General features: G+C 42.7%; 1 protein-coding gene across 1 annotated transcript in view; it reads right to left on the bottom strand.

The window, feature by feature from the left end:
- kcnt2b (potassium sodium-activated channel subfamily T member 2b) overlaps positions 1 to 12,976 on the bottom strand; it is a 33,531-nt gene that overhangs the window by 16,126 nt on the left and 4,429 nt on the right. The window contains exons 2-10 of the mRNA XM_070923326.1: positions 6,510 to 6,589; positions 5,553 to 5,655; positions 5,213 to 5,275; positions 4,362 to 4,410; positions 3,859 to 3,918; positions 3,048 to 3,122; positions 2,751 to 2,834; positions 2,201 to 2,295; positions 1,353 to 1,533 (exon numbers count right to left, since the gene is read on the bottom strand). Of these exons, the coding sequence (XP_070779427.1) occupies positions 1,353 to 1,533; positions 2,201 to 2,295; positions 2,751 to 2,834; positions 3,048 to 3,122; positions 3,859 to 3,918; positions 4,362 to 4,410; positions 5,213 to 5,275; positions 5,553 to 5,655; positions 6,510 to 6,589 (790 nt within the window). The remainder of the gene's footprint in view (positions 1 to 1,352; positions 1,534 to 2,200; positions 2,296 to 2,750; positions 2,835 to 3,047; positions 3,123 to 3,858; positions 3,919 to 4,361; positions 4,411 to 5,212; positions 5,276 to 5,552; positions 5,656 to 6,509; positions 6,590 to 12,976) is intronic.

Raw genomic sequence — 12,976 nt, forward strand, 5'->3', positions numbered from 1 at the left:
AACAGACAGCTGATGAATCCTGATGTGCTCTGTGGCTCCCCGGTGCAGCCTGGAGACTGGTCATGGCAGGACCAGACAGACAGACACACACACACACACACACACACACACACACACACACACACACACACTCAGGATGGGGGTTGGGGTTGGGGCTAAGGGGGGCCAGTTTCTAAATGTCAAGGGGTATTTATGGATGAAAGATGGGGAGAGGGAGTGGGGAGGATGACATGGCATCCATGTTGGTGATGCACATATCGCCATTTCTTTATGAGTCGGCTCGTGCAAGTTCAGCCAAAGTGTCTTCACGGTTCATATCTTTTGTTTTGTGAAGGTTTTTGTGAAGATGCTTGCTACCCCCCGGTCACAGCTGATGGGATAGACAACACAGTGAGAGCGTGTTCAATAGCCGGCTGATCAGGCATGCGTAGGATGCCGCCTTACACCTACTGCTTATGTGACACGATAAAATAAAAAAGAAAAGCTATTAAAGATGTGTTAGCGCCATCACAAAAGAAACCCAATTTACAACAAAACAAGAATGTCAGTAAAGTTATCAGTAGAGTGTGAGGGTGATTTCCTGCCCAGAGAGGCCCTCCTCTGAGAACAGGTACAGTATACACACAGAGGGAATTCCTCCTATTGGCACTTCCATCTTTAGGGAGACACACAGTTATGCCAGCTACCTCAGGACAAAAGGTTTGCAAATATGAAGAGTAATCATTAGGATACAATGCGACTGATATGTTTGTCAGGTGTTTTTATCAGTACGTGTTCAAATAATGTGTGTGTGTGTGTGTGTGTGTAAATGGTTCCTGAAGTTCCCTCTGTGCAGCAACTAAATGACAGGAGAGGGATTTGGGGAATTGAGCGAGTAAGGAAGACACTGTCACTGTTCTCTGAATAAAAATAGTGTTGTAAATCTACGTAGGATGCAATGAGTCATCACATTATTGTGCAGGGGGGGGGGTACAAGAATTATTAGACTTAACAGAGAAAACTTCACTGTAATGAGCTTACCAAAGAAAACAAATTGGCCATCCAATCTGTTAATTTTAGGAATGATTTTAAATTTTTTCTGATCACTTCAAAGGCACATCTGTGCTCAGTTCGTCTGAGATGGTCAGTCAGGCAGAGCCCTGTCGGCTGCTCCAAAATTTAATTGAAAATAAAATGTGAGATTGGTTTTTGCTTTCAGGGCTCCTCGACTCATCAAATCAATGAGGATCCCTTTTTAAAATTCACTTTTAAAGCTTTCTGTTACATAGTGATATCTTGTTTGTTGCATTGCATTACATTCAAACTTTACAACTGATTACATCTCTTTTTTTTACTGACTGTAATTGTTTTACCTGGATGGGAAGCACAATGAGCGCCACAAAGATCATGATGACCACCAGGAGCTGCGATGGCCAGATTTGAGGGGTAACATCTCCAAAGCCCACAGTGGAGAAGGTGACCACGCAGAAGTAGAGCGAGTCAAACAGGGTCAGGTTGTTGCCCGCTCGTTCAAGGTGTTGGATACCGCAGATGCTGATGGAGGTTGGCAAGGTGGGAAAAATGGAGAAAGCATGGAAGTGAGCATCACTTAGAAAGAGACTTTAAAAGCTGGGTGAAGTATAGGTGCCTGTGGGGGCCATTATATGTGGAGAGCTGTCTTTCACGCCTGTGTGTATATGTGTGACTTTGTGTGTGGAGGTGGGGGTGGATGTATGCTTGAGCGTCTTTGTGGGACTTTGTATATTTGTGTATATAGGTGTACGAGTGCAAGCTGCATAAATTATTGTGTTCTTTAAGGGATAGATGAGTCAACAGGCAAATGTCAACCCTGAAATGGTCAGAGAGCTTAATTCATGCTGTGTGTAGGATCTTCTGGATAAGCTCAGGCTTTCACACCAGATATGTAGCAAGCTGACACATCCTCCACTGCACTGAAGCAATCGCCAGTTGTCATTTCAGAGCACTATCTCACTCTCACAGTTACCAATTACCTCTCGGCACTCAATCTTTTTCTCTCTTCTCTCTTTTTTGTCTCCTATCTCATTTTTTCCTGTATGTATCACACTATTGCTTAGTGTCTCTTGTCCATCTCATCCTCTTTGTGCTCCTTTCCTCACCCTGTCCACAGCTCTTTTCTCCTATTTTCTTTCCTTGTTGCCCCCCCCATACTCAGTTCAGTGTCAGCAGCGAGGGTACCCACCACGTAAACATGAGACAGACCAGCGTGCTGATGAGTATCACCACCTGGTTAAACATGGCTGAGTGTGTCCGTTGAATCGCCCTGTGGAGATCATTCTGCAGAGAGACAGACACAGTTATATTATTAATGTATGGAAACAACAACAGCCCAAGTGCTGCAATACCAAAGTGTAAAATGAGGATAAAATGCAGTTGATGGATAGTAGCAAAAAGACAATAAAAATCAATGGATGAAATATAAAAATGCTCTAAAAAAGAGGAGATTAAAATGTCGAAGTGTTGGAATATGTGGAGCAGAGAGGGAGATAATTTATTAAAAAGTGTGAAGCAAGCTTAGTTAGCTTGATGTCATATGACAGATGGAGGCAGGGAATGTGAAAAGCTTCAATACCAATTTAAATGTTTTGTAACTGATTGACCTTCATGGCAGAAAAAGCTGGTGAGCTGAAATGGCAGAGAAAGGGGCAATCGCATGCCAACAAAATAACATAACAGAGATATTGAGATGAAAGTAATGGAAAAATTGGATAGGGAGGTGGTGCTTCACTCACTATCATGTTCTCCAAAGCGTGTTTGGCCAGCCAGCAATTGAGAAATACAGGGATGAAGAGATTTTTGAAGGTGGGCAGAATCACCTGTCAAGAGGAGAGAGCTTCAGTCAGCTTGGCTCTCTGTCTCATCACCTATTTTTTCATATGTTGTATACAGCCACAGGATCCCTCGCAAGGAAAGGTGTTGTGTATTACTGTAGCAGGTATTAAACATGTGATGTGCGTTCAAGAAGGGGTGGATGGGACTGCGGAGCTTGAGTGCTGTCAGTGCTCAGTAATGCATATCCTTCCACTCACAGTGATCATGAAGGGAACGGCGCTGATCATCTCCAGAATGAAGGGGACACGTAATACTTGCTCCCAAACGTTGCCCTGGAAACACAAAACACACACAGGGGTCAGGCAACTCCATTGTCATGGCGACCTTGGGGGATTACCACATAACAGGCCCCATTGCGGAGAGTGGAAGGGGACAAATTGACCGGGTTTTGCACCGTAGAATAGATCGTGAGCTATAAGGGTTATACGACTCCCTTGTGCCCTTTGAGAAAAAAAGCAGCATTACTCAGTTTCCTCTAAGCTTTGCCGTGCAATTAAGACGTCAGCCATGGCTGTTTTATGTGTCTGCCACCTGCATATGGCTGACCTGAATCTGACTAGTGTAGGTGGACAGGCACAGGGTATGTCCACAGGAATCAGTCAGCTCTAAATGCTAAGGCCTCTAGCCTCCAGAGTAATCTGCAGAGTGAGCCCTTTATGGGCTTATAGTGTCAAGAACATCAAAGGCAGGGCAACCCGTTGATGGATCGGCCCCCCACTACAGCAACACAGGGGCCTCCCCTAAAGTCTTTCTGATGTGTCAATAACAGGACGTGATGAGGAAGCCTCAAGGCCCGCTGAGGTGCTTTCTAAATGCAAGAGCAAAGGAGCAGCATCAGGGGAGAAAGGAATACTTCAGTTTCATGGAGTGAACACACAGAGGAGTGCAAAGTGGACAAACACCACCCTCAAGCATATCGCATGCCTGCACTCCCACACATGTAGACATCATAGTCTCAGACATCACAAAAGGCTTCAGATTGGCCGTTGGGGGCCACGGGTAACTCACCTTGTAGCTGAGATACACGAGCAACATAGTTTCTGAAAAGCTGATGAAAGCCACGAGCACCTGCAAAAAGAGAGGGAGAATCATGGAGAAACTGAGAGATGCAGACACAGAGAGGAGTCGAGATAGTCAGAGAGAGAGACCAGAGCAGAGAGAAACAAGGAGTCGCAGAGATGGAAGAGGAGAGCGTGGGTGGAATCAGTAGGCGTGCTGATGATTGAGCTTCAGAGAGAGCAGGTTTAAGTGAAGCAAGAGACTGTCTGGTGTCTGATTGTGTGCATTTACTGTATGTGTGTGTAACCATACTGTAAGTGTAAATCCTTGTGTCAGGTAAAATATTCTGATTTAGCCCTGAAATCATGTGCCGTAAATGAAATGCTGAAAAACCGATAAAAGGAATTCAGGAATTATGATGTGCACCTGTATGTGAGTGCGTTCATGTATGCAGATACAGTGTATGTGTAAACAGATTGAGGCCTTGTTTACACAGGACTAATCAATCTGACCTGCAGTGCCCACAGGGGTAGAGGTCTATCCACCCAGATGATCAGTTTCCTAGAGAGCAGAGGAGAGAGATGTGGCAAAAAAAAAGAGACAAAAATTAGACTGCGGCCAAAGTATTAAAATTATTTTCTGCCCAACACAATGACACTTGCCATGAACACAGCTCAAGTCACTACAATAAATTTGAGTATCCTGTTTACAACTGAACAACAGTGGAGCGCACAGCTGCTAATGTGCTCATATTGTGGGAGAAAAGTAATATTTACACAGTCAAATGGAAATTTACAGCCTTTTTGTGAGAGAAAGGCATTTTTTTCTCTCCCAAAGACACCCTGGGGCTTATCATGACTGCTCGCCTGCCTGCGCTCTGATTTGCTCCTACGAGTCTGCTGCCTGGAGCAGGAGGCGGCCCATCCCTTTCCTGAGCTCACTCTGTCAGGCTCCTTATTCATGTGGAGCCAGAGCTTAGCCAGTGTCACCAGCCACCAATTAGATCAATAGGTCCCTGAGCAGGAGACATGGCAGCCTCAGGTCCATGTACACTTCCTGATTTCTCCCCCTCTCTCTGCCATTGTATATTACATGCTTTATCTCCACTAGATCGCTGTTGATTAGGCTGCACAGGCACTTCATACATATTATGTTGACAGGTAATCCATACAGTTGGATTGTGACAAATGAATGTGGATCTGCAATGCTCAATATAAGCATTGTGAGTTGCATCAGTGAAGTCGCATTGATTGCGTTATACAACATATCCGACCAGTGGGCCGGTGTAGGGGATGCTAGTTCTCCAGGATGTGCGGCTTTAAGGCCAAAGCCATCACTCCTAATTAGAGGCTCCCATGCTTACCAGTCAAACTCACTCCAGGGACGGGATGATGTGTTTTGTTTGGTGCAGTTCACTCCGCTCACGCTGCAAGGGGGGAAAAAAAACACAAAAGCGGCAATGAAAGTAACTTCTCGTCCAGCTTCTCTGGACCCACAACTCAGTCCAAATATCAGTTTGCTTTCCTGATTGCATCTCCACCCCCTCTCTTCTCCCATCATCATCTCACATCCAATCCTTCTACGGGATACTCTACACACACTGAATCTATAGACCTGATGCACTTGTTCCTGCTATCAGGCCTCCACACTCACAGAGACTTTGTTTCATCTCACTAAGCCCCTGTTATCACCATTTCTCTCACCAGTCCTGTCTTTCCGCTTGTGGGTTGTCCAATAGGACTCTGACAATGTAGAGGAGGCAGCTCAGCACTTTCAGAGCAAAGTTAAACATCCGCACTCGCAGACCTGCAATGCAAAAAAGAAGACAATCAGAATTAAAAATAATAGGCACATTTCATTTACTTTTTAATATGCTTAAAATGTTTTTTTAAATATTCTTCATGCATGATTTAAAACACTGAATAAAGCTCTGTAGGATTCTGTAATGTAGTTTAATGCTCTAAGCACCTAAGATACAGATAAAGGTTTTAGAAGACACAACACAAATAAAAGAAAAGCTCTGGGGAACAAATAGCACCTCATAAGCCATTTATCATCATTACCAAAAAGTTCATCAGTCCTTCAGATTGTTCCAAAACACGATTTATCACATCTTTTCAATAAAGCATGTGCAGCCGCGGTTGACTGACAATGGTTGGCTTAATATAGCAGAAAATGTATTCATTATTTTATCTTGTTTTCCTTACACCTCAGTTTATATTATTCAGTATGTTATTTAAGCAGAGATTAATAAAAAAATATATAATCATTTGCTGATATCAAACTAATTAAGAACAAAATTAACCTGACATATACACCTGTTTCTACTTCAAGTTAAGCTTTTATGAATATATATTTTGTATGTCTTTATGCATGCAGGAGAAAATAAATATAAAGGTATGACATTTCCATCAACAAGTCCATAGATAATCTAAATCCCAACACAGACACACAAAACAGTCACAAAGAGTGGACAAGTTGAACAACTGGTGATGAAATGCAGAGCAAGAATGACAGCACACCACTAACTAAAATGAAACGCACCTCTTCAATCAAAAAAATATGAGCAACTCATGTGGAAAGGAAACAGGCAGCAGACAGGAAATTCACCCAACTAATTACAGACAGAGAAAGTGTGATCCCAAACGCAGGCAACTCACTGGATCTTTGGTTTTTGATGAAGAACAGCTTGAGGCGCTCCTTGAAAGTGTTCTCATTCACATAGAATTCTACCTGCACCCTAAAAGAGGGATGGAGAGATGTGCAGAGAGACAGAGAGACAGAGAGAAATAAGGAGAAAAATGAAGAAGAGCACACAGGAGGCGCTGCAGATGATTGAAGAGATGAAATACATATTTTTATGGAGTCAAGTCAAGACAAGACGAAACAAGTGGAGGGCTGGGAGATAAAAGGGAATACAATAAAGGTGAGGAAGAAAAAATGTACAATTGAACAAATTGGAGATAAAAAGGCTGATAATGATTATTTGAACACTGAAAAGCATGGAAATAAGACACTGTGTCTGGCTGCATTAAAGACTAATAGGTTTTGGAGGAAATGGTGTTCCTGCTTGTCCGCCTGCCCATAGGCCCAGACAGCTGCAGTCAGTCTCGTTATCTCCACTGATTAAATATAGAGCAACAAATTACTTCCCTCTGATGTTTCTGCTGAACATGGGAGGCCATAATTACTGCTCTTTCTCCTTTTCCATTCTGGCACCCTTCTGTTAGAGGGACACACACACACACACACACACACACACACACACACACCTACTGTACACACACAGGTCTAAAATACACACCTGCAACCAGGTCATTAAGATTATTAGACCATTCACACGCCCATCAGACATGGACGCTTATGGAGAGACATGATGAAAATGACAAAGAGACACTCTTCAAACAGCTCTTACATGTGTTCAGACACACAACCAGACAGACTGGAGGTGACTGTATTTCCTGACTGACCACCTCAGGGGAGAATTCTCAGTAGCTCTCCTTTCATCCTATGGAGGGAAGAGTGGATGACTCAGGTCGAGGATGAAAAACGCCAGGCCTGGCTCACCGGTGGTCTCCTCACAACACACAGACAGATGAAAGAGAGGCAGAACAACTGCAATCTATTCTCCTGTCTGCAGGAAGTGGAAGAGAAGTGTATGTGTGTGTGTGTGTGTGTGTGTGTGAGATGCTATACCAGCACCCCACATGGTCAGACACACAGAGACTAAAACCAACGCTGCACTTTCCCAGCAACATTCAGGGGTGGGGGTAACTTTTCTCTTTGTTGCTATGGCAACACAGGATTTGTTGTCTTTTCCCTCCCTCTCACATGATCAGATGTGAGCAAACACATACTTGCGAAGTGTGTTCAGCCATCGGAGCCGATAGCCCCGCTCCAACTTGTTGATGTCTCCCTTTTGCTCTCAGCAGCCTGCTGACAATAAGGCTTCTGCACACATGATGGAAAAACAGAGGAACATGCAGATCGCAAAAAGCCCAGGGGTGTGTAATTGCACCTTTTGATTAGAAAATGACTTTGTATGAATTGCTGGAGAGATGGAACGCCCTGCAGTATTTGCAGTCATAGACAGTGGGGACAGTAAGGAAAGATCTTGTGTGTATATACCTGTGTGTGTGTGTGTGTCTGTGTGTCTGTGTGTGTCTGTGTCTGTGTCTGTGTCTGTGTCTGGTGAGTCTGAGCTAATCAACCATATGACTGAAGGAGTTCTTTCATGCACAGAGCAATCAAACTGTCAATACCATGGTGGCAAAAAGCTCATGGAATCATTTTCACCGGTTTCTAAAGCAGAGTTCTGAGGTAACAGAATACATGTAATGGCATTATGTCATTTCTTTGCAAAACAGTGCTAATCAGAGATTGGTCCTAATCAAAATTTGAGTGATTACCAATGGTTTAGTCTACATTAAGTAACAGAGGTAAGAAATGCTACTTAATATTTTTGCATCCTGTGAGCAAAGGTCAGCTCAGGCAGCTAAAGTTACAAAGTGATGAGGATATTGTTTTCTCCTAAGACAAGAAAACATGTGGTTGGAAATTCAACGAGAACTTGTAAACCTGTTGGTAGAAGAATCTTTACATCCAATGCAAACCCTCCTCCCCCTCACCTACTATCAGAAGCTGCAGTTAACTTTTTTCTTTTTTTATGGTGCACATACACATTATTCTTGTGCACTTTTAATTAGAAAATAATCAAAAAGTATCATTGGTTTATTACAATGATGATACAATCAAGATGATTGAATTACTTATTACAATGTAAGGAGGGTAATCAGTCATCTGTGACACATTAAAAGTAACCTTCTCCACCATCTACATCTGATGTTAGGTTTCCCACAGCTAAGTCCTACTGGCTCTGATGAGATCATTGCACATGTGTTGCAAGACTTCTGAAGAGCTCCACTGTGGCAAGTTTCAGGGTTATCATCCTCATAACAAACCAAAATGGTAAAAGCTGTAATGTTCGCTTTCCTTCAAGCTAATGTCCTCTTTTACAACCAATCATTCAGGCACAGCAGCTCCACGCCTGACCATGACAGTGTTTTTCTATCCTTTGACAAATCTCCAGTTTCTTATTGCCTGTTTATTGTTGCCTTAAGACACTTAAGGTGACATACGTTTCTAAATCCAGCCATCCATGCGTTTTTTCATTCATCAAAGTCCTTAAAGCCTCTCCAAACTGGAAGAAGAGAATAAGCTGTGATAACCACCCAGGAAAAGAGGATAATTTCAGAGGTCATTTTGCCCTTGATGTGTTTCTCAAAGCGAGAGCTTTTCTGCTTGAGTGTACAACAGAGGATGAAAAGTAAAGTGGAAATATAGCCCAATAAAGAGTTGAGCTGTGGGATAGATTGAGAGTCGGGATCTTTAATCAAAGGGGAAGATGGGGGAGAAAAACACATTAAAAACTCATAAAAAACATTATTTCAAAACAAAAGACACACAAGCACATCACACTGGCACCTCTGGGCAATAGCCACATATCAGCCCCCCAAGGCCCTCCAAAAAGCACAGAGAAAATAAATGATTTGATAACTGAGGAAAATCTGCTTTGGGACAGAACAAAAACATATGTTGCTGGATTAAGGAACAACCATGTCAGTGTAACATGTAAGAATCACCATGGGAGAATAACCCCCAAAGAGGTCACCCTCTCTTTCTCTCTGCTCTGCTCCTCATTCAAAATATAGGTTTATCAAACTAATTATTTTGAGTCAGGCATCTAGGATCATCTCATGGGCTTTAATAAAGCGAAAAACAGCAGCTTTAACAGCTGGAAACAAGCGACCATGAAGAAAGGAGCATGGCATAACATTTCAAACCTGAGCCTGGGGAGAGAATTTGCATCTCTACATTTGCATATACACTCTGAGAGTTGAGGTGGGAAACAGAGAGAGAGAGGAGATAGCAGACAAAAATACAGACAGATAAATAGACACAGACAGATGGACAGAAAGACAGAGGGGGACATGCGGAGGAGGATCTTTGAGAGAGAGAGAGAACTGAACCTTGTTCTCCTGCTGCTTCCACCCATGCCTGTGCTCCATAATGACACAGCACTGGCCAGCTAATGACACAGTGGAAGAGACTAAAGAAACCCATCCTATCTATGCGTGCACAACAGCACAGCATTGGCTCATCACACCCTCCACACAAATCACAGAAATAGTATTCATACCAGTGAATTAGAGAAAAACAAGAAATAAGGTAACCAAGTAAGCAAGCAAAAAATGGAAATTCATTTTGCAGCATGTCTTTGGAAAAATAAATCCATAACATTAAACATGCTGTGAGGAAAAAAATGGATGAATGTGAATGCCCACAATTAAAAGAGAAAAATCAATGATAAATATGGATCAAAAAATTCAGGGAGAGGCTGCCTGCCAGGTCTATACTGGGTAATGTGGAAATGGAAAGTAATTTATTTCACAAAACTTTCAGAGGTGTACAGATCAGAAAAAGTAAGTGCTAAGACAGACATCAGCGCACCAGTGGAAATGTTAGTTTTTCAAAAGCTGCTCTCATCAATTGGCGGAAGCATGTATCTTCTGGAGAACCATTCTACGTAGAAACGCTGAAAGCAGTTTGAAGTTTATTTCTCCACATACTGTATTGCTTAAGATGAATGGGTGAATACAGGATCCTCCGAGAAAAGTGGGCAACTAAAAGAGCAAAGACTAGAAAGAGGTAGACAAAAACACACAATAATAATATACACAGACTATAAATCAGGGCAGGAGAAATTCAATGGGATGACAAGAGACACATAAATTGCACATTACCACGGGGCCACTCTAACAGCTGTGTAAGGTGTACTCTGCTTCATCTAACCAATGGCTGACAGGACAGCTTGTCCCTGACCCAGATACACAACCATCACACACATTAGACTGTTAGGTGGAGAAGGGTATAGAAGAAAAATAAATGGAAAATGAGAATATGTGTACATATCTCCAAGAAAAATCCTTCTCTTGAGGTAAAAAGGCACATTTTTCTTTTTTTAACACTGACAATGCATGAGTTCATGCTGACTGAAGAATCACATGAAAAGAATGTCAATTTTTTTTAATACCACTCATTGCTGCCATGAAATTGATTTTAACACTCCAATGAAACAAGCAAGTACTTTCATAAAAACTTAATGATGACTGAGACCTTTAAAGGGTCTCTCTCTCCTAGTCTTTTGATCTGTGTATAACTACGAGAGAAAATCAGCCAGTCTATGTTGTGGCCGACTTATCTACTTTTTTTTATTTTATCTGTGTTTTATCTGCTGCATGCGTATGTCTATAGCCTCCAACTATCACTCTCTCTGCCTGACCAGCCTCGGGCAAAGCACAGCAGGAAAATGGCAGCCATCTTTTACAAGAAATGTGTAATGTATCCCACAGTATATTGGCATTAAGTAAGCGTGCACTGTAGCCTTTACTCAGAGCCATTTCCTGAACAACCCCCCGGGTTCCCATGGATTCAAACTTTCCATACATCATCAGTGGAAGTGCTCCAGCCATTCCCCCACCTCCCCTGCTCCCTGACGTAAACCAGCCATGCCTCATCCTTTCCTGAAATGATCATTCTCTATTTATTGCTTCGAGGAGGATCTGTTGACACATTCAAGTAGTCTCATTTATTTAACTGAAGGAGGAAGAGAACACAATAGTTACTTCAGTTCCTCTTAACTGTTGAATTCACAGAAAAGCACCATTTGGATCCATGAATTGCTCACTAAAAAAACCCGCCCCATTCGTCATTACACCGTGAAACAAAATATGGCTTAAATTGATGCACAACTCTATTAAAAGCCGTTCCATGACATTCTATCTCCTCACATTAGCCTCAAATGTGCGCAGATATTTAACATTTGATCAAATCAACGTGAGTCGTCTTCAAATCACCACTTTGAGGATGACATGTGCGACACAAAAAGAGTGAAACATGAGAGGAATCATCTTTATTGCCTCTCCCTGGTGTCTCTGGGGCTGCAGAGTCCTGTGGAGTATGAAGCTAACACAGTTTGGGAATAGGGGAGCTGTGATCGGTGGACGACTGTGTTTGCGATCCCCAACAACAGAGTGGCACAGCGGATCCCTGCCCCCAATCGGATGCCATGGGGCCTTCCAGCAACATCGAACACCGCTAGAGCCCAGAAGTGCACAGACACATGCTAGTCAGCCCCATGGCTGTGTTAGTATCCACAGCAGGAAGGCTCTTAAGTGTTGACAGTGCTCGTCTAATCGAAAGGCTGGTTATGGAATTCAATATCTGCCTTATTAAAGCTCAGTGGTAGCAAAAACAGCTCTAAAAATAAAAGAAACATGAGTACCAGATGACCACCAGGGACAAACCCTGCACTGACTCTGTTCTCTTTACAGCTTCGAGCTATTGCTCAGCAGTGTTAACAATGAAAAAGGATAAAGCTTATTCAATATGTGTTTCTATCTTTTACTGTGTGTGTATATATATATAAGATTATTGACACACTGTCATAGGATGTAGGGGTTACTGGAGTAAAAAGAACGAAGAGTCAAATTTAATAAACTCTTATTGTGCGTCCAAACTGAGGTGTCTCTCCACTGTACACAGCCTCCTCACAAAGAGAGTGGCGGCTTATGTTCACCAGGCATCATGTGCACAATATCCTTTGCAGCAGGATCACACTCAGACTGCATGAGCCCTCCATCCTCCCACCATGCCCTCTCATTTGTTCTCAAACGGACCTATTTTAATGTTCAGGAAATCTTTCCTCCTAACCAATATTAATTAGGATGTGGTTTTTAGAAGCTTTTTCTGATTAATAGGAACGGATATTCGTCAGGCTTGATGCTTTGGTTTTGTTAGCCCACACCAATCTAGGCCCCCAGCTTCCAATTGACTATGCAGAGCCCTCCAATTAATATCCATTAGCAACTGGGTGTTTTTAAGTCAACTTCACTCTAGTTGTTTACTGGCAGAATGATGTGCATGGCTGTGAGGACACGCGCACAAGTCATGAAAGATGTTATGAGGTCTGCATGCTCCCTCATCACCATTTCTCTCTCACCCAGCCCCAAATCTGATAAAATCACCTTTTCACAGAGTGACTCTTGTCATCATACAGGCCATTTGT

The sequence above is a fragment of the Enoplosus armatus genome, chromosome 17 (assembly GCF_043641665.1).
Source record: "Enoplosus armatus isolate fEnoArm2 chromosome 17, fEnoArm2.hap1, whole genome shotgun sequence".
In the NCBI taxonomy this organism is placed as follows: Eukaryota; Metazoa; Chordata; class Actinopteri; order Centrarchiformes; family Enoplosidae; genus Enoplosus; species Enoplosus armatus.